The 22066-nt window shown below is 46.5% G+C and overlaps 1 protein-coding gene across 2 annotated transcripts in view; it reads left to right on the forward strand.

Moving 5' to 3' along the window:
* Nucleotides 1-22066, forward strand: part of csmd2 (CUB and Sushi multiple domains 2) — a 148169-nt gene that overhangs the window by 53537 nt on the left and 72566 nt on the right. For both annotated transcript variants that reach the window (XM_029166976.3, XM_029166977.3), the window contains exons 6-13: nucleotides 9853-9965; nucleotides 11179-11256; nucleotides 12313-12400; nucleotides 13245-13369; nucleotides 15608-15729; nucleotides 17610-17713; nucleotides 19228-19340; nucleotides 21214-21396. In XM_029166976.3, coding sequence (XP_029022809.1) covers nucleotides 9853-9965; nucleotides 11179-11256; nucleotides 12313-12400; nucleotides 13245-13369; nucleotides 15608-15729; nucleotides 17610-17713; nucleotides 19228-19340; nucleotides 21214-21396 — 926 coding nt within the window. The remainder of the gene's footprint in view (nucleotides 1-9852; nucleotides 9966-11178; nucleotides 11257-12312; nucleotides 12401-13244; nucleotides 13370-15607; nucleotides 15730-17609; nucleotides 17714-19227; nucleotides 19341-21213; nucleotides 21397-22066) is intronic.

Below are 22066 nucleotides of genomic sequence, written 5' to 3' on the forward strand. Positions count from 1 at the left end.
CCTGACCCCTCTGAGTGGCACTGACTGGAGGAGATCAGAAGCCTGCGTGTATTTCCACCTACCCATGGATGTCGGTTTATTGGTACAACTGTATGTAGGCCACTGTTCCGTTCCACGCTGCATACTGATTTAGGCTGTGTCAAACCCACGCTATCCACACAGCCACCCACACAACCTTTTTGATGCTTTTAAGAGCTTCCTGCTCGGGGCTCCAGCATTAATGAGAGCGAAATTAGAGATAGTGCCGCCATTGTCCTGACATTAGGCTGCTCCTGCCCCAATTAACTGATGTTGCCGCTGTCATTCTCATTATGGCGCCTCGCAGTTTGGAATTTGGAATTTGAAATGAATATCAATTACTGCTCTGTCTTTCAGCGGAGCTATTTTGAGAGGGGGGGGGGGGCGTTAAACTTAGTTGAGCAGATGGATGCTGGGATGACTTGAAAGCTTGTTGCGAGGCGAAAATTAACCATGACAGTGGATGTTGAGTGAAACAAGGCACAGAAGACAGACGGCTGTCAGCCAACGGCGGTGGCTGAACATGCGTGTGGAAGTAAAAGCCTGATTCTGGCTGCCGGCGGCTCTTTTCTGCACATACAGAAACCAGCGGCCGTGCATTTTACTAATACGTAACACATTATAAAGGGATTATTTTTAAGGGCTGACAGGATGGTTTGACCCACAACTGTCTCATCTCTGTGCATCCGTCATGTCGCACAGCTTCAAGTGGCCAAACGTATCGGCTCCGATCGAGAGCCCACGTTCCAGCAGGCGCGTCTGTGCATCGCTGAGGATTAGTTCTTATTTCACTGCCTCTGTGTGCTTTAATATAACGTTTTAATAGCAAATTAGTAGCTTCCATCGCCATCTGCTACAAAAATCTAAATTGTTGGGTGGGTCTGGAGTCTGGATGGTCCAGGTTTACACATGAATTCTTCCTGAGGATCTGTTTATTCAGGCTTTAATTATTTGGATGAATTAAATGGAGGCAAGTCCCTGCTATTTGAGACTTTAGGAGGATGAACTCTATTCACATTCAGAATGGAAGGTGCGTTCACTGTCGTACAGCACGTGTTTTCCAGTCTGCTGCTGTTTGGCGGAAGGAGAAGGGCAGCGTTGTGATGCACGACTGCTGCCGGGGCCCTCACAAGGTCACCATCAGATGGAGTCTGGAGTAACGAAGCAGCGCCCATCTATATTTGAGCAGCTGTTCTCATTACACTCCTCCCTGTCTTTGGTGTTTCCACTCAAGGTGCCGTGGACTGTGGATGTTAGCAGGGAAATCCACCAGTGTTTTCTCCACTTGTCCCGACACACATGCTGCTCCTTAATGAACTGTGGAAGATTTCAAATGCCCACATGGATGATGGATATCTGTATATTGGTGTACCATTTTAAATACACTTCCGTCCAGGATAATGACCTGGCCTGAGCCTCCATTAATCCACACCGTGAGGGAATGAGGATGGTGACGATGTGACTCTTCCCTTACTGCAACCACTGCAATGTCCTCCATGGAGCCAGACGTTATTTATACCCTGAAGTGAGGTGACAGTGAGGGAGCGTTTGTTTTCCCCTCTGAGATTAGCTGAAACTAGGGTCATGGAGCTCGGAAATCACACAAAGCGTTCGCAGGCAGGCGCACACGCACGCACGTTCACTGTAATTATCCTGATCACCTTCATCATAATCAGCCGAGAAAAACATGGGCTGGTAAAAACTGGGAGACGCTGAGAGTATAACAGACAAATCTCAGTTATTTCTGTATATATGTATTTTAGGTATGCATTCATTTCTACAGTTTAGTCATTAATTTATTTAAAATGAAGTTATTTCACTTCCTCCATAGTATTTATCTTTTCAGAGTGGCTCCATTGTTTGGTCTAGTGTTTTGAGTTTATCACTGAGTGGGTAATTTATCTTAAAAAAAAAAAAAGAGTGGCAGAGAGAAGGCAGCGTTTTAGGCTGACGCACCATTTCTTTGCTATAAGTCACAGCAAGGTTGGAAATTACACAACTATTCTTGGCAAAAGTGCAATTGCAGTAATTCGTGCCCCCAAGGCGAAGATCCGACTTTTTTTTATTTTAGTCGTGACACTGGTGAAGATGGATAATGTAAACAAGCAAATGACACGTCCTCGAAAAGATTGCAGAGGAACAGTGACCCATGGTCACGGCTCCGCTTCAAAAATCCAGATCGCTTAAGTCGCACAAAACTACATTTAACCAGTTAGAAACAGAAACACAGAGCCGGAAAGACTCTTGTTTATTATTATTCCTACATCCAATTGATTGATGATTTTAATATGCACCCGCAATCCTTTTTCAACAAAAAAAGATTGTAAAGCAGAACCACATGAATGAATTAATAACGCTGAGGAAAACACATAGCATGATCATAAGTGGCTACTGTATGTGAGTGCATGTTATCTCCCCTGCCTGGGAGACCAATAAAGGCTGATGGAAGGAGAGATTAAGCTCGGTCAGCTGCTCTCTGCTGTATAATGGAGGCGCGCTTGTTATGCAACATCTGGTTCTCTGCATCATCATGTGATTGGCATCTTCTGTCAGCTTTTTTGCGGCCATCTGTCACTTTAGTGTCACATGCACAGAGTGGGTGCTAGCATCCCTGAACCGCTTCTACTATAGGACAGTGTCCACTTTGGTTTAACCACCATATGTGCTCTTTTTTTTTACAGTGCTTATGTTTAAGAATGGAAAAATGAACACAGCGGTTGAATAAAGATCTGTCTTTTTTGGGTCCTGTACTTTTCATTCCATGCACGATGACATCGATGCAGTGAAACGATGTGTAGGACGGAGATGTGACTGATCTCTGGCCGATCGATGACTCATCCCCTATGTTGCAATACGGCCTCTCATCTCCTGCCCGTCGCCCCTCCCTGCTGTGAGGCCATCTTTTTCCACCACGTTTACCATTTTCTGCCTTGAAACGCTCCCAGCCTGTCCCCGTCATCCCAACCAGAGTGAGATGGTGCATGATCCGAAGCGCAGCACTTAGACGGCGACGGTTGACACCGAGCGAGCAGGACCACAAGGGACTGGGGAGTCTGGATGAGATGAAAGACAAGAGCATCTGGGACACCAGATGTCTGCAGTTCCCCCTCGCTCTTTATCCAGCTGCCTGACTGGCTCACTAAAAACATGCGAAGAGCAGGAATCACTTTACTCTAACAAGTTCAGACAATTAGCATTGCACTTGGACAAACCTTGGACCCAAATGTGAGCCAGGGTGGAGTCGGAGCATTGGTTTGACCAGTAGATGCTTTAATCAATTTTAAAAGAAAATCACCCAGTCTGGTAAAACGCAAGCAAACAAGCTGCTAGAAACTAAGGATCGCTGCTCCGTGGCGCGAATATCAACAACTTAAATAGCCTTGAATATCTTCAGACCAAAAAGTCACAGCCAAGCAGGAAAATACAGAAAGAATAAAACAAACCTACTGCAGAACGGAGGCGACCGAGAAGATCAGCTGATGGTTTTACTACATACTGTAGCGATTCGAGCCATTGCTGATACGAGCTGCTGTTTGGTGGTGGAATCGGTAGAAGCAACCTTCATTTCAAGTCAAGTCAGTAAAGGAAACAAGTTTCACACAGGCTGTCTTTATAAAGCTGATGTAATGTTTGCATTACTGCGACTACTACAACTAAAGGTGTCCGGTAGTTTATCTATGACAGATGGCAAAATCAGGAAAAAATAATAAAAACACATTCCTAAATAAACTTGGATGATTATCAAGATTTCACTGTTTACTGCAGAGATGTAGTCATTAACATGGTCACCATGACAAAATGGAAGAAAAAGCCGCAGAGAGAGATGATCAGCCTCAAATCAAATCAGCTCCTCTCATCCTCTTTAAACGTAGCAGATTTTGCTAATGGCCCAAAAGAAACTCATTTCGCGAGTCCCGTGTGTCACATGTCAGGCATGTTTTTCTCGTCACGCAGCTCAGATGCCCAGACTTCAGATCCACCTCCAGAGCGTGGAGCGTCTCGTGAAACTCTGGCTCGCGTCCAGGGCGATGAAAGACCCTCGACTCGTGTGTTGACTTGTGCAACATTTGTTTTTCCGGTGGAAATGTTTGGTTACGTGATTAGTCAAACCTCGAGTAGGTGGTAATGTGAGCGCAGATCCTCCAAAAAGCTTTCAGAACTTGCCTGTACTTCTCTACTTCTGCATAATCACAGGCCCGTCTTGGTCCAAAGAGGGAACGTTTGGATCCCGGAACAAGGCGGCCACAAAAGAATGGACCTGACAGAAAAGGCACGCGTGGTGAAGTCGGTGCCATTGACGGCCGCCTGAAAAGATGCCTGTGAAAACAGTGGGTTTGGATGTGAGCTACGCAACGTGAGGGTTAAAACACAGCACTGGTGATTACAGTCAAGCTGTAAAGTGTATTCTCTGCTGTGTTAGCATTTGCATAAGTTGCTGGTTATTTCTTTCCTCTCTGACGATGTAAGAAATCCATTTTCTCAACCTCCACCAATAACCTTTCAAAATAAAACATAGCGGAGTTTTAGTGGTTGTTATTATGTTGTGTATTTTTCCCACTTGTAGTTAATTAACTTGCTTTATATTTGGTCAGCCTTTATATACTGTAGTAGGCTTTAATATGTGGGGGCCTTGGGGCTTATTGTTTTAAAGGGAAAACTCTGACTCGGCACTTTGCGGTGGCTTCATTACAAAAAGTGCACAGGGGCAGATTGTGTGGCAACACAGGTTTATATGCCATTAGTTTTATGAATGCCGGTAAGTTGCTGCTACTAATGGGCCGATGTTAAATCATGCAAGCATTTAATGGCCACATGAACCAGAAATGATGATAAAAAAAATATGCATATACTTGACGTTTCCTGAAACCAGCAGTAGTCTTGGGAGGCAAGCGTATAATGGTGTGTGTGTGGAGCCCGTGCTGTAACCTTTACCTGGAACAAAAGATGGTTTCACAAGGCTTCATTACAGTCAGTGCGCTAGAAACGCACCAGCATCGGGCGTTAAGCGTGCTTTGCTCACACACACACACACACACATACACACACACACACACACACACACACACACACACACACACACACACACACACACACACACCCCTGCAGCCGCTCTCCTCACAACATAACAATGTGGTTATTTTAGGACACCCTGGTATCAAGAGAATTCAGTTTTCCAGGTGTGTTTGGATGATGTGACAGCGTTGCCAGGTTCTGCATCGTTACGGTGGCTTCACCTCACGTACTGCGTCGTCTAAGGCTCACTTTGAACAGCTAATCGCTTAGGGAGAGAGAGAGAGAGAGAGAGAGAGAGAGAGAAAGAGAGAGAGAGAGAGAGAGAGAGAGAGAGAGAGAGAGAGGGACGAGCGAGAGGCAGGAACCGCCCAGAGTTTGAGTCCTACCTGTCCTTCCCACCGTCACTGTGATGGAGGATGGAGTCGCCGTAATCGGCCCTAGGATATTATTGGCGTTTGTTTATTGTTGTGTCTGATAGATCTTCAGGGAGGGCTCAATTATCTCTGCTGCTTTTTAAAAGTGACCTTGGAAACTCATTTGCTTTTTCTCCCGTTAACCACCGATCTCACACGGCCCGCAGACCATTAATCCCACTCAGGACGTTTAATGTATGCGCGCGCACTGTTTTGAGCTGTGTAGAGCGGTGTGTGTGTGTGTGTGTGTGTGTGTGTGTGTGTGTGTGTGTGTGTGTGTGTGTGTGTGTGTGTGTGTGTGTGTGCGCGCGTGTGCGTGTGTGTGTGTGTGGCCGTTCACTGGTAGCACCGGCCAAGAAGTGCCACGTTAGAACCATTCCAAAGGGAGGAAACGGACAGAACAACCACAAGCGTCACACGTCAGTAATTGTCTTTGTCTTCATCTCACTCAAACAAGTAATTTGCGCCAGTGTAGGTCATTTTGTTGAGCACAAACGCTCAGTAATGTAAGTCATTAGGCTCCGTGTGGTTTCCTTATCAGCCCTGTTCCACAGTCTATTTGATGGCAGCTCGGTCTTATTACTTTGCTCTTCGTGACTTTGCCTAAAACCCAAAACCTCCACTTTCTGAGCGGGATTCATAAATCACACTGACGCTGGGATCAATTGTGGAACAAGGGGCGCTAACTTCTTTAATTCCATAAATTGAGCCTCCGCACCGACTGTGCCGCTGTTATTTGCATTTTGCAAAGTGTCCATTTCTTTCCTATTTGATGATTCGGTGAATGTGCAAACTCCATCGACAGGTTTGATGTTCTGTACTTAGCGTTTGCTTCATTTGCATAAACACACTGTAGGCTGCCATTTAGCTCAAGCTTGGATAACAGCTGTCCTTTGAAACAGCACCTTCTGAAACGGTTTGTGACCGACTCGCAGCTTCCCTCTACCTGTCAGTCCCTTTTTACACACTCTCCCACTGTCAGCTTGACAAATCGGGGCTTAAGCTATGCTGATGGCCCTGACAGACGTGACACACAGTTTGTCATGTCCTTGTAGGAAAAATCAGCGCACACTTCTTCAGTTCGAGACTTGTGCGGCTGCTGGAAAGTTCTCCTCCAGCTTCGAGTGCGTTCCAGCATCAGCTTTAAGATGGGCAATAGGTTCGAAGGAGTCAAGACGAAGACTGGTATGTTTTTCTACCCAAAAGGAAATTTCTTCCGATCAGTGTCCATATTATATGTTCTGTGAGGGCAGAAAATGAGTTGTGGGAAGAGGAAGGAGCGAATCCCTCACAAGATTTAACAAGGCTTTCTGATGAGGCCAGAGGTCCTTCAATGAATAATGCATACGAGGGGAGAGGAAGAGGAGCAGACATGCTGGCTCTGTTGGACCAGTGAGTCTGGGAAGAGTGAGCATGTTGACTGTGATGGATCTGCACTTTGACTGGTTGAGCCTCTGCTCGTTTTTGCACCTAGACCTTCAGTCCAGTGTGGCGGAATCCCGTGAGACGCCCTCGAGGCCTCTCGCAACACGTTGGCCCAACCTCACAGCGCAGGGTTGATGCGGTAGTTTCTGCTGCCTGGGTGCTTGTTGGAGGAATGAATGAGCAGTGTTGTGGGTTCCGTGTTGGGAGGTGGTGGCCTCGGCCGTTCGTCTTAGCCCCGCGTGGGCTCGTGTGGTCTCGGTCCGTCTCAAGGTCACAGCTCCAGCTGCACCACCCGTGCTTTAATACTGCCTTTCTGGACTTAAGGGTCTTTCTCACTGATTAGTTTTACCTCTGTGTGTGCGTGGCTTAGCTAGAGTGACGGAGTGGGAGACGCTATTAGCATCTGCACATGGGCTTTTAGCGTAGCCGTTTGCGGCGGCGGGTCTGCGCGTGCATCTGGAGAGGCCGCCCCGCGCTATAACTCACACAGCCTCATTAAAATATTAAAAGTTTGGCTTTAAAGACACCGTGACCCTCCGTCTGCTGGAAGCAACAGGACCTGCATACTGAGCAGATCTCTGATTGATCTGCCTAAGTAGCTGCAATTAACAGGGGCCTGCTTCGCCCAAAATGGCCTCTCTCACCGCGGCGCCCACACACGAGCGCACGTATAGTCATCAGATACTGTATCTCCATGAATTCATTTGCCTAAGTGCAATTTAAAGCGTTTGATCCTAATGTGGAACTGGTCACCTTTGACACCCAAACGCCGCCCATTGCTGATTATGCATCGAGTCATTTGACACCTTGCCCTTTGAAAACAGATGACACGAAATGATGAATGTGAAGCAGACAAAACGACGCGTTCAGGTCGGAAGATCCTGAAAAGGCGGCAGACGTTCCTCAGGTTTCTGCAAGTGGAACCCCAGATGTTAATGAAGCAGATTGTTGTCGGTGTGCGTCCACGTGTGGTTCAGCGTCCTTGCCTCGCCCTAAATAACGTTCCTCCGACAATTCTCAAAAGTCCGACTCAGACCGTGGAGCTTTGGGGCCTGGAAATGGAAACGAAATGATTTAGCGCTGCACTCTCAAGACAATCCCACATAAAATCGAAGGCGGCCAGACAGAAAGTGAGCGCGAGAGAGAGAGAGAGAGAGAGAGAGAGAGAGAGAGAGAGAGAGAGCGAGCGAGAGAGAGAGAGACAGAGAGAGAGAGAGAAGGAGAGAGAGCGAGAGAGAGAAAGAGAGAGAGAGCGAGCGAGAGAGAGACAGAGAGAGAGAGCGAGCGAGAGAGAGACAGAGAGAGAGAGAGCGAGTGAGAAGGCCCAGTGAGGAACAAGAGGAGTAGCTACAGTACAGCACCCTTCAGGAGACCTCAGCCTACTCAGGAGTTTTCCTCCTGCTCCTCACGGTCACTTTGAACCTAGAATGTAAAACCGAAAAGTGAGGAAAGGTGGAGGTGACTTTGTGTCCAAATAAAATTTCTCCTCATATTTCATTTGATATTTATTTACTGTCTAGTTTTTACTAAAAAAAAACTCATTTGGTTAATTGTGATTGAGGTCAGTTTTTTAATCTTGTGGTTTTCGGCGCTGGCTCCATCTCAGATTGCTTTTTATTCAAAGCATCTTTGTGTAATGGTTTCCCTGTTTCTAAAAGCCATCTGCAGCAAGAGCATCTGAACTTGCGTTCAAAGCCTGTTTGCTTTGGTGAAGTCAAATCGCTAACCTTTTTCGTGTGCGGTCTCCCTTCAGTTTCTCCTTGCCTCTAATGTGTTTCCACCCTCGCCGTGTCTCGCCGTGACCCTCCTGCTGAGTTTGTGTCCGGTTTCGTTAACAAGTTGAGCAACAGCGAAGCGATGCTGTGGCCTCAGTGCAGAGCAGAAAGGAGCTGTTCTCGTCAAAATAAAAGCTAATCCTGTCGAAGCGCCCGTTGGTCTCTGTAAAGTAGTGCATTTTCCGCTTTAAGTTCCCTGTTGCTTTTTGCTGCTTAAGTCTTTAATGTGTCTTTGTCTTACTTTGATCCTGCGTTTCAATTTGAGTCCATTTTTTCTGCACATCTGTCCCACGTACATGATCTGGTGTCTGTGCTCTGCTACTATGCATCTCTGTGGAGTAAAGCAGACGTGTAGGTTGAAATGAGGTGGGACCCAGTGGGGGAAATGTAATTTGCTGTTGGGGAATTGGAAATTCCTCCATGAACTCGCACAGGCGTGTGCGGGAGATTTGGGTTTAACATATTGTTCGTGTGTGTGTGTGTGTGTGTGTGTGTGTGTGTGTGTGTGTGTGTGTGTGTGTGTGTGTGTGTGTGTGTGTGTGTGTGTGTGTGCGTGCGTGTGTGTGCGTGTTTCGCCGCATTTGTTAGTCAAAGTCAAGATAAAACTTAATGTGTCCCTAAATGGCTCTGGCTTTAAAAGCTAAAGAAGTGCCTGGTAAGCAGCAGCCCCCATTAGCATACAGATCAGGAGGCGCTGTTAGCTGTTTGTGAAGTATAATTCACTATTGCAATAAATGGAGTGTTCCCTCTGTGCAAATGCCAGCGCTGGTCAATCCTGGTCGCCTCTTTTTATTGGGCTACATTTTGGTTAAGAGTCATTAACATTAAAGTTTCCCCTGAGTATCGGTCCATCCCTCTAATAGAGCTTAAAGGTGCAGTGCTTAACTTATGGCCACATTAATTCTGAAACATTAGTATAATTACCATAAACAAACAAGACAATCAGTGGAAGGATTGGCAGTTTCTGCCCCCAACTACAATATATTGTCTGCAATTGCACTTGACTTTATTGGAAATCTGATTTATTGCATAATTGTTTATATCACAGAGGAGCGGCACGAGCCAGAGCTGCTTCCCTGAAGCGAGGAGGAGACGATGGCGCGCTTGGTTTCTGTGTATTCATTCTCTGTGAGCGCAGTAGAGACAGGAGCAGGTGTGTGTTAATGTGTAATGGTTCAACGTGGCCTCCTCTCTCTTTCCGTCTACAGGTTCACTGGTCCCAATCTGCCTTCTCCCATCATCAGCAGCAAGAACTGGCTCCGACTGCACTTCACCTCCGATGGAAACCACAGGTTGAGGGGTTTCAGCGCTCAGTATCAAGGTGAGGCAAAGGGGTGTTCTCCTTAATTATAAAACAGCTTGGCCACATTTTCCTCAGAAGGATCAACAGGTTTTACCTGCGTTCCAGTGCTGGTGGTAAAACTCTCCTCCGTCCGCCTGCTGGAAACCTCCGACGAGGAGACGAGAGGAAAAAATACAAACGCAGAGAGAGTTTAATTAAATATTCCGCCATGTGGTGGGTTCATATTCTTTCTTCATCAAGGTCCAGTTTTTAGGCTCAAGCTCATAAGAAGTGCGTGATGCTGTTGAACCACATTACACAGAAAGGTGGGGAATTGGAGACTAATATCTTTATTAGATTAAACACCTACTTCATGTCTAGCATCCTCCGAGCCCCGACAGCTATTCTCATTATGACGGTTCCCATGGCACTGCAGCACAGTGGCACGCTCAAGTGTAGAAGTAAAGATGGAATATTTTCACAGGCTCTATGGCTTTTCATCTTCACTGTTCATTAGTTCGCACGCACACACAGCACAGGCCCGCCTAATCAATCCCCGCACCTAATAACTGAGTTAGCCAAAAACAGGATTTATATCATCACCATTTGATTTTTTCCTCCTCTCTAATCGCTAACACATCTAAAAAAAAAAAAAAAAAAAAAAAAAAAAAGGTGATTTAAAGCGTGTTTTTTTTTTTATCCGGATGCATAATGAACAGCATTTTTGATATGACTCAGATGAGCGTCGGATTAAAAATGCAGCCAAGATCATAACGCGTTTGTGCAAATACAAGAGAGGTTCCATTGTCGGGAGGCGTCAGAGTAATTAGACAGGACGAGTGTGAGGGGGGCGCAGATAATGCTGATGGTGCTTTTGGAATTGCTGAATAAATATGCATTTAGATCAGCCGCACACTTTGCTATGATGACTTAGTTTTTTTCTGTAATTATAATAAAACTCAATAATTCAGACCTCGTCTTTTTTATTGAATAGTAATGGGGGTTTTGTTCCTCACATGCCCTGCCTCCTAATCCATACTGTCAAATAATAATGTGGTTTCCTGCAAGATTGTGAAGAAGCTGCGCATTGCTGAGCTTCTTTAATCAGTGGAAAAGTACAGCCAAGTATTGTACGCGATTGAACCAATTAAAAAGCTGAGTCGTTTTTGCCGTACGGTTTTTGAAGGGTGCGGGTTCGAAGTGGGCGCGAGCTGCGTTTACCGGACGTGTCTGTGCTGGTTTTTCCCTGCAGTGAAGAAGATGTCTGAGCTGAAGTCCAGAGGTGTGAAGATGCTGCCCAGCAAAGACAACCACCAGAAGATATCAGTGTGTGAGTCCTTAAATTTGCTGCATAACGTCAATAAACGACTAACACAAACGCTCAAAGGCTGAAGAAGACCAGTCATTGCTGGAGCTGCACCGACTGCTCTTTCGTCCCTTCTCGCTCCGTCCTAATCCGGTCCCGCTTTGTCTGAAGCTTCATCCGCTTTCCATCTGTGAGTCACCTGACTGGAGTGGCACTGAGACGGGGATGTCGACGGGTTTAAAGAACAACCTGTTGAACTCGAAAGCAGGGTATTAATAGTAATCCTGCCTCAAGGCCATTAACAATAGGCTTTATCCCCGTTTTACTTCATCATTTTCTCTTAATTCTTATGTTTCTCAGATAAAATCACTCTTTTCTTCTTCCCTTTAATTTGCATTGCTTTAAAACATTTTTATCTCCCCTTTGCCTTCCTCCGCTCTCTATCTCCCTCTCAGCAGCATTTCCGCCCATTCGTACTTCCTGTGATCCCTAAAACAAAGTCAGGCAGAGTGAAATAATAAAGTTTGGTACTTGGATGTTTTCCATAAACTGTAAAATGGATTAAAACTTTAACATGGATCTTTATTAGTTCATAAGCTCTTCATGCTGTTTTGATTTTTCCCTTCACAGTTGAAGTAAGTCAAACTCCTGTTAAGATGCGATGCTCTGTATCCATGTAGTCACATACTAGTAGAATCGCATACTTTTCTGCATCTGTCCAAACTCTTATTTCATCCCTTTCCCCTCATTACCTCTGATTCTACTTTAAATCCACCGCTGTCCTGGCCAGTGAGCAGGTGTCCTATAGATCCGGCTCTGCAGACCTTTGACCTCCGTCCCGTCAGTCAGAAACGCTTTGCTGCTTGGACAAGTTTATCTGACCCCTTCTGGCACTTGATCATCAACTGTTTTGCACCCAGTGACATGATTTAACAGAGCAGCGCCGGAAGAAAGTCTGTCTTCTGCCGTTCTTTAAGTTCAGAAGGCTTTTTAACTTTCAACTGTTTATTACGTAGGGGCTGTTCATGAAGAAAATTGATGCATTAATGATGCTTTTTTGTCTCTGTCATCTCTGAGTAGTGTCTCAAATGGGGGTCGCGCAGGGACACAACATGTGTCCAGACCCCGGGATCCCAGATCGAGGAAAAAGAAAAGGCTCCGACTTCAGGTAAAAGCAGCTAATAGACAAAAGATTGTGCGACTAGATTTATGACATCTATCTTCTTTAATGATCACTGTAATAATTGACTTAATTAACTATATAATTTTGTAAATGCAGCATATTATATTCCGTAGTTTAATTTGTCATTTTGTGATGTTGCTTCTTGTACTTATACTTTAATGTAATATACCTTAATAACTTCAGCACAATGCTTCTGGGGCTTTTAATTTCTTCCTCCAGGCCTTATTACCTTGTGTAAGCGTCACGTAGGTGCCGTGTGACTGATTACATGGTTTTATGTAATATTTGGCTTAGGTTTTAGATTTTCTTCCAGAAGTAGGTTTTGTTTTATTCATCTTCCCTTTTATCCACAGTGCTGTTTAAATCGCAGTGTGCCGTGAGAGCATTCTGCTATTGGTGGACACTGTTTGGATGCTATATTGGTAAAAGGACTGCATCCTGAAATGTGCCCTAGCATAGATCACATTATCTGCCGTCATGCCACAAGTCCCCGCAGCCGATGCAAATGGAGAAACGTGTAGACTGAAACAAACACCCCAGAGCTGGAGCTCAGTAATAGGCTGCCTCTGTGGGATGGTGACATCGCCGGTGGGATTACAGCGTTTGGTTCCTGTCAGACTCATTGACTCTATCAGTGGTCAACTGTAACGCTGATAAATAGGGAACATCCATCTCCCACAATGCAGCAGCACAGGAAGTTTAAAATCCAACCTGTGGCTGCTGCCTAGGAAACTTTTTCACCTCATTTGCCCCCCCCCACTGCTTAATAGTTTAGTCAGTTCCACAGGAGCGGTTCTGACGTGTCTTCCTATATACCGTCCGACTGTAGGAGAGGAGCAACGGTGCACTTCTCCTGTGATGAAGGTTATGAACTGCAGGGCTCAAAGAGCATCACTTGTCTCAAAGTGACTGACAGCTATGTTGGCTGGAGCGACGACCGGCCCATATGTAGAGGTAAGGGCTGGTGTGTGTGTGTGTGTGTGTATGTGTGTGTGTGTTTGTGTGTGTGTGTGTGTGTGTGTGTGCGCGTGTGTGCGCGTGTGCGTGTGTGTGTGTGTGTGTGTGTGTGTGTGTAATGAGGTGTTTTTACATAGGAGGCGTTTTAATTTTGTTTTTTGTTTTTCTTTTTTATTCGACCTCTGGCCGACATTTCTCTGCTTCCCATTGTTTCATGCTGATTTTGTGCTGGATGTCAGTTGTTATTACAGTACATTACTTTCAGTAGACTATAGATTTGTCAGATACGGCATATAAAGGACCCAAATGCACAGCGCCAGGACACGACGTAGTCGGTGAAAAATGAGGGTTTATTCCCAAAATCAAAGTCACAAAACAGTCCGGGTCATACACAGGCCAATATCAAAGAAAAAGGTTCAGCTCTTAGAATCCAAATCGGCAGGCTTAGACAGGTCATAAACAGGCAGTGGTCAACAACAGAACGATGACTTACAGGGTCGGTAAGGAGCTGCGGGAACGTGAGAGTCAGGAATCAGTAAACAACGATCTGGCAAATGATGACGGTGACAGGTGGTGCTTAAATGTCCGGGGAGTAATGATGAATGAAAAACAGGTGCGTGAACTGAAAACCGGAAGTAAGGTTAGCGTGAGTGTGATGGACTGGTAAACCGGAAACTATCAAACTAAAACAGGAAGCGGAAACTGGAACCCAAAACATGATGATGAGACAGAACAACAAAGTGCCTTCAAAATAAAACTAAAAACAGTGCCGGAACCTGACAAGATTAAAAAATAATAACGTGATCTGTACCAAAAATTCGTTTTGGGATAAACTGCCGGTGTGTCGCCTGTGCGGTGAATAGAGCGCCGCTCCGTTCTGCGGGTTCACAAACTTCATAATAAATGTCAGCTCCGTGTTTGCTGCGCTGCTGCCCCGGTTCAGAGCAGACGATGTGAGGGTTAGTTCCGTCCACCGCTGGACCCTCATATCCCACAGATTTGTCAGGAAGCGGCTCCATCAGTGCTGAGCTCACGTGCACTCAGAAACGTAGCGCTCCACAACAGCTCCTTTTCCCTTGGACTGATTCAATAATGGCAAAATCAAATCACAGCACTGAGCAGAGGGGCTGTGATCTCAGACGTATTATATGAGTGAGAGCGATTGATTGCGCTCCATCTCATCCAAACCACCAATCACCTGCATTTTAAAAGTGATGCTGATGTTTGGTAGCGACCAGGACCAAACATCCTTTTCAAACGTGAAAAGACACGTTAGATTGACACAGCGTCCGCATTAATGTCACTTTTATGCCCGTTAAAAATATCCATCATCCTCGTTTAACCTTTGCTACTGTGCCTTTGTTCTGCCCCACTGTTTAAATGAAGATTAAATATCATCCGGTAATAATTAAAGATCTGTATCCTAAATTAGCATTAGTCATCATTAAATTCAACGGCACTATCATTAGCGCGGAGGGAATTCATCTTTGGCTGCAAATTCATTTCCTTTATGAAACTCTGGTGTCTTCTCAGTTCAGGCTTTCCATTTAGTGACACTGGGCGTCATTGTCTTCAGTTGCTGTCGGCTCTGTCGCACGGTGGAGTGTATCACACATGATGAGCCCCTACATTTAAAAAAAAAATTAAAGGGGTGGACTCTCGCTCTGATGTATTGTTTTTATTAAGGTCACCCTCACTGTCAGCACAACTCATATTAATTACTTTATTTCCCCCTTAACTTTGCCAAAGTTCTCTCTACATTTTAATAGGGGTGATTTGGTGGGAGGGAGTTGGAGCATGGAGCCAGTAAGTGGGGCTTAAAAGAAAGGGACCCGGAGGACCTGTCTGAGATGTAACTCATTAAAATCAGGGTAGCGGGCTCCGGCCCTTTCAAATGCTTTTGGGTTGTCCCCCCACATGTGTACACGCACACACAGAGTGCTCATTAGAAATTCTGCTTTCATTTAAGGGGGTGTTTAACAATTCCTCCTAGCAGACGCCCTCAGGCGCCGATAAGAAAAGTCACATTGTCCTTTAAAGCTCGCTTTTCCAACCCATCGCCTCCTCGTTCAGTTAGAGCCCGATGTTTGATTTTTGACTTGTGTGCGTGTGATTCCCAATATACTGTGTGAGCGATGGATCGTATCAATAACCGACAGCACATCGGGTTTGGGTTCTGGTTCCGGTGGGATCGGGCGGGTGTGGGTTTTTGACCTGCTGTGTCTCATTCCACAGCGCCCATGTGCGGCGGTCAGCTACGGGGGCCCGGCGGCGTCATCACGTCTCCAAACTACCCGGTCCAGTACGACAACAACGCCAACTGCACCTGGGTCATCGCCGCCACGGACGCGTCCAAGGTGAGCCGCCCGCGCAGCGCTTAGCCGTCGGCTAAAAACGAAGCGCATTTGGATTTCGTTGAGGGGGGGGGGACTCCAAAGAACGCACGTGGCTCATTTCGTGGCCGCGGATCGATTTTGATTTGTTCGCGACGGAAGCTCCCTGGGAGGGAGGGAGGCCTTCAGAAGCACCTGGGGCGAGCGAGGGAGCGAGAGAGCGAGCTGGACGGACGAGGATGTGAGCGCGAGCTCAGAGGAGGCCCTGAAAGCCTCACGGCCGCTCTGTTCGGCCCGTTGACTTTGGTGTTGTGTTCAAGGCCACCCAGCTGCTTTCCTGCCAAATCTCCTTCTCTGAACGCCGAACACAAAACTGAGCAAAATACTTACAAGTGTTACCTACGCGGGGGTGAAAGACGAGGCGGGGGAGGAGGGAGGGGGGTCGAACCCAGCACAGACAGGCCGTCTCCCGCTCCGCGTCCGGTCCAGATGAAGATGGAGCGGAGCTGCTCTTTCCGTTTAGGGACGTAATGGGCTTCTATTCCTGCCCGCGAGCACGGGCCCGGCCCCGGGGGAGACGTTGGGTCGGGCGGGAGACTGGGGCGGAACAGCACCGAGCAGGAAGGGGGGGGGTGACAGAGCTCCTCTAGACCTGAATTCACCCCCATGACATCATGACTAATGTGGGCTCCCGTCGAACGCCGCTCCTTCATAATAACCTGCGGGCGCTGATTGCGGCCGTTTTTAGTTGACAATCTTTCAAGTGTTTATCTGTCAGCGCCTCTGTTGCCAGACATCGATGTCACCGCTGCCCTCAGAGATCGCAGACAATATGAAATATATATAGTTCCTTTGCTTTTTCCCATTTTTTTTTGTTTATTCGTTCCCCCACTGTCCTCACCTGTTGGCTGACAGATGGGACATGACTTTGTGCTATGAAACTCTATTTATCGAGCGATCTGACCTATTTTGCCTGCGCGCCATCCATCTCCTCTCTCCACCTTGGCAATTTTCATTAGGCGCAGGGTTTAACATAGGACAGAATGCAATTTGCATTTATATAAGCTTTTTCATTAGGTCTTGCTGTCTCAGCCCTCTGAAAACATTATGAATTGGCGGAAATCCGTGGCAGTCAATTTAAACCAGTAGGCGACGACGGCGCGGCCGCGCTTTGCTTGTGATTTATTTAGGTTTTAGTCTCTTCTAATGCGATGCTTTTAGCCTTTATCATCATTTTACAGTATCATAATCAAATCGTGGGTTTGTCTCTATTAGAGCTGTCCCTTTGAATTCATCAGGCCGGGCGCAGCACCCGCTGTCCAAAACCTGTGGCACAAAAGTTAAAAGGCAACAGATACATATTATTACAGAACCCTAAAATCCCAGTCTTTTTAAAAAAAGTTTCATCTTTTACAGTATATTTACTCTGTGACCACCTATGGTGCATTAAGTCGATGCTGCTGCAACTTGCTGATTTGGTGAGCGGAGGTCATGCAGACGCTTTTAAATAAATGCATGAAAGATCATAATCACATATACACACTACATATACAGCACAGTGACCAAACTCCGTGTCTATATGGACTAAATGCGTGTATGATTCACACCAGTAGAAAGCACGGCAGGAGCTGTGATCACAACCAGGCGAGGCCATATTTTGTATGTTAGGCGTTGACAAGGGAGGACGTAAATAAACAGGGAAGTCTGGATGTCGTGCACAGCTGGTGCACGCACGCCGTAACGCGGCAGACGGGAATTCAGCAGAGGGCGGCAGACGACGGACTGGCGGACGGCGTAATGGGGAGCCGCAGATGGAGAGGGCTCTCTCCTCCGCACCCGGTGTCGGGGGCACTGGAGCGTGCGCCGCTGACGGTCGCCGCGGCGATGTGCTCGCTGTTGTCCAGGTGATCAAGCTGACGTTCGAGGACTTTGACCTGGAGCGGGGCTACGACACGCTGACGGTGGGAGACGGCGAGGTGGTGGGGGACCAGAAGACCATCTTCCACGTGTGAGTGACCCGCTCGACCTCCATCTTTTTCACCTCTAATCTCCGCTCCCTAACTTCTTTTGGCTTTTTACCCGGCGCTATCATCTCTAGCAATCATTTTCATTTTAGCCTCTCGTGTTCCATGTAATTAAATTCCCCCCTTCGCGCCTTCTCTCACCTCTTATGACACAGTCACCTCTCCTCCTTCCCCACTTCCCTGCACCCGGCAGCGCCCCCCTTTCCCCTCCAGCTGCTTTTCCCTGTTGTGCTGTTTCTCTTTCATTTCATCAGCACCTGATGCAGTAGTGCATGAAATATAGATGCCACACCACATTGTCAATCATCACTCCTTCCAGTGTTAAAAGCAAGATCACAGCCATGTGTCGCAGCGCTGCCAAATGCATATTGATATCCCTTAATGGAGTTTACGCCCGCAGATGCTCCATAACTATTCACAGGATGTTGTTATTAATTGTGCTCAAATTTACCACCTTAATAAAGTTTTTATAGATCAGTTTTCATGCCAGGCTGCTTCACACAGCTTGGGTGTGAGAGGAGGAGGGGAATAAACGACGGAGAAGTTCAAATAGGAGGAGTTTGTTGATGATTGTCCTCACTTTAATATTTTGGTGCATCTGAAACACAAACTCAGAGTGTGCTCTAATCTGTTTAATTAGGGTCTCTCTCTCTCTCTCTCCCCCCGTTCGAGCGAGCGAGCCCATCACTGAGACTTGAGGCGCTCGTGCACACACGGTTTTGGGGGAAGAGGATTTACTGCAGCTATTGACACAGTTCAACCCGGCGCCATATTTTTGTGTGTCAGTGGTGCAGACGAGCGTGTGCTGAGGTTGGAGGGACACATCCTTACAGCAGCGCGGTCATAAATGCGACGCCTAAGAGGCAATGAGTCGCACGTCGAATCCACCCTCCTTCAATAAAGTCACGGGAAAAAAATGACAGGATAATTCCTAGGACTCACTGCAGTGCATTGGCGACCTCACCACGTCGCACACACAAACAAGACGACGAATAAAGGTCGTAAACACGAGGCCATCCTGTGCAGACACACCTTCCTCACCAGTCCCACCAGTTCCGCCGTCACTAAAATTAGAAGCCTTAATCACTTACTCTGCAGCGCCACGCTTCCTAATTAGTGTTGGGTGGAATTACTATTCAAATAGGATTAAATTACTTCTGTGGCACTGACTGATCTTGCCTTCATTTCTTACGTTGTGTCCCTCAACAGTTTAGAATTAAAGCGTTAGGTTGAAATCAGTCCCAACTTTTCCTTGATGACACACATCAGGTAGGTTCGTATGTAACTCCAGTAATTGTTTGATGATGGTGAAATTGAAATTATGCAGAAAAAAAATTAAAGTGACGATAAAGTTCAGAATGCTTAAACCCCGCTTATAATAACTGATTCAGTTTCCGCGACTGACTCACCTTTCGCTCCTCCTAAATATACCTCAAAGGCAGAGTACTACACAAAGAGGGCTATTCTTAGACAACCTGCTCTCTTTTTTGTCTTGTAGACTCTCTGGTACCACGACTCCAGACCTTGTGGTCAGCACCAGCCACCAGATGTGGCTCAACTTCAAAACGGACGACACCAGCGGCTCGCTCGGCTTCAAGGTGTCCTACGAAGGTGAGAGCGCTTCAAACGAGGACGCGCTCGTCTGTTTGACTGGTTTGAGGAACTGTTACTAACTGAACTGACAGTCGAGCCTTTTTATGAAATATTATCCTATATTGCCTCATGCGTCACAACTTGTGATGCAAGGTTCTTTTTTCTTACATAGTTTAATTTTTTTTACTACTTCAGATTTAGATTTGTGTTTTTTTTTTATTGGTCCACCCTTTTGTGCATTGTACTGTTATAACTGTCTACGTGTGTGCTTGGCTGCACATTATTGTGGAGTCACATCTGTATGCACCTGTTTACTGTATGCGTGAAGGGACACAAACGAACCACAGTGAGTTTGCCTGGGAGGAGCAGAGCACTTTACTCGACTTTCCCTCCCGTCTAATTCGCCTGTTTACGCCGCGGACGCGGGCCGAGCCCGCTCCCTTGCCCACGAATGCTTATTTCCCCATCTGTAAAAATAACAGCAAGAGTGGAGCCGCATGCTGCACCAAAGTGTAATTAAAACAATGAGTTCGACTTAATGAAGGGGAAGAAACACTCTGAACCACTTCACCCACCAGATTGGAGCGCCCAAAATCTAATTTGCATTCTCAACCGCTTGTGTTTTTAAGCCCGATCATCAAGTGTAGATGCAAACATGGGCAAATCCGCCCTGCCTGAGCTGAAGTCGCACTGAAACGCTGTAAAATGACCTTGTGTAGGCTTAAAGTTTGAACATTTGGATTTATTTAAGGCGATATGCAAATGTATGCACTGACGGGACTGTAGCTGACGCCGAGAACACAGATGTCCTGCCCTTTGTGCTTCTCAGTGTCTGTTCAGAGAGCAGCTGAGACCATACAGGGTTTTACTATACCAGTAAAGGTGGCTGCTCCCTGCTTCTCTCATCACAGGCCTCGGAAGACGACGGAGTAGTTGTTGACAGTAACGGGAGTCTCCATTACGATCTGGAATGGCAAACAGACAGGACCACAAACATTCCATTGCATCTAATCCTTTATTCATGAGAATCGGACGCCGTTTCATTCATTCCTGCACCCGCTCATGTTACGTTTATGCAGCACATGTACTGTAGAACAAGTAGCATATGCACGCTCCAAAAGCTCATTTATTTGCCAAAGTATAGGTCTCAACTCGCTCTGAGGCTCACCTTAAAACCTGCTTCCAGCGTCCCCCCCTTTTAAAGGTGACTTCCGCGTAAGATCAATGAGTTGTCTTGTGAATGAGGCTGCCTCAGGACAGCCATACATCCAACAGTGAGCTCTAAATATGTGTTCTAAATGATGATCATCATTAGGGCTGAGTGTGGATTTATACCCGGCATCACCCCTGGTGCGATTTAAAACCGTATTAGGCCCTGCCATCATCTCCTGGATGGATGATCTTATTCGCTTTCTATGTTCCCCCATTCAAATGTCCCGATAGGATGCCTCAGCATTCCCATCTGCAATCCGCAGCCTCAGAAAAGCAGAAAGAGGAGTCGGTGAGAGAGAGGGAGAGGGGCCTGCATAAATCCCACAGTAATGAAATTGGTGTGTGTGTTTGTGTGTGTGTGTTTGTGTGTGTGTGTGTGAGGCATGAATGTGCTCATGTCAGCTTCCAAAGCAAGTGAGAACATTTATCACACAATAACCGAAGATGGGACAACATGGAGGAAACATTGATATTAGATATTAGTGCATATTATTGTCATGATGTGTTTTTTCACGAAACAAGGTTAATTAGGTCATTTTGCTCAACATGCAGTCATTATTGATCATTCATTGCAAATGGGCTTCCAACTGACTGTTTAATTCAATGCATGGTGGTGCATCCTAAGGGCAGTCAAGAAGGTCGTCATGTTTTTTGCATTATTTTCTTTGTCCCTGCCCAGAAATCGAGCAAGGCAGCTGTGGCGATCCTGGAATCCCGGCTTACGGCAAGCGGGAGGGGACGGGTTTCCGTCACGGGGACAGACTGTTCTTCGAGTGCCTGCCCGCCTTCGAGCTGGTCGGGAAGAAGAACATCACCTGCCAGAAGAACAACCAGTGGTCGGCGAAGAAGCCCAGCTGCGTGTGTGAGTCCGACGTCGGGCGTCGCGTGGATCCACGAGTACAACGATGCGTCTGTTTGTACAGCGCTGGGGGGGGGGGGCTGCATAATAAATGGTCAGATTATCCCTACAGTTTGCCGAGCAGAGACCGTGGATTTTAAAACAATAGGACGGCTTACTGACTAATTAACAATGTGGATGACAAACACTGGAGAGCGGGAGAGCTTTGCGGGGCGAGCGAGACGGGAGAGAGAGAGAGCTGATCGTGCAGTTAATGCCCGCTGTTGTATTATTGATAAGATAATAGCATGGACAAAAGCTGCAGCGTTCAGATAAACATCACGGAGCTGAATGCCACAAAGGTTGCTGGCACGAAACCTAATTAGGCCACATAATGCGGGGAAACGATGTTTGTTTCCTTCACATTTAACAGACTGCTTCTCCCGCGCTGATTCGCTGCAACGTGCGCGTCTTCGTCATTGAAGTTGATAATGTTAATAGGATAATGTGATGACCAGTGATTCGGTTACTAATTGTTTGTTTACGTGTGCACTGGGTCTCGCTGATATTTATTTATACACCCATTTAGTCAAATGAGCACGGTGCTTGTGCCGTATTCTAATTTTAAATGACTAATCCTAAATCAAAGTGACTTTTAATTACTGTTGCTGCCCAGGCAGAATGTCACCAATTA

Source organism: Betta splendens, chromosome 11 (genome assembly GCF_900634795.4).
Source record: "Betta splendens chromosome 11, fBetSpl5.4, whole genome shotgun sequence".
NCBI lineage: Eukaryota > Metazoa > Chordata > Actinopteri > Anabantiformes > Osphronemidae > Betta > Betta splendens.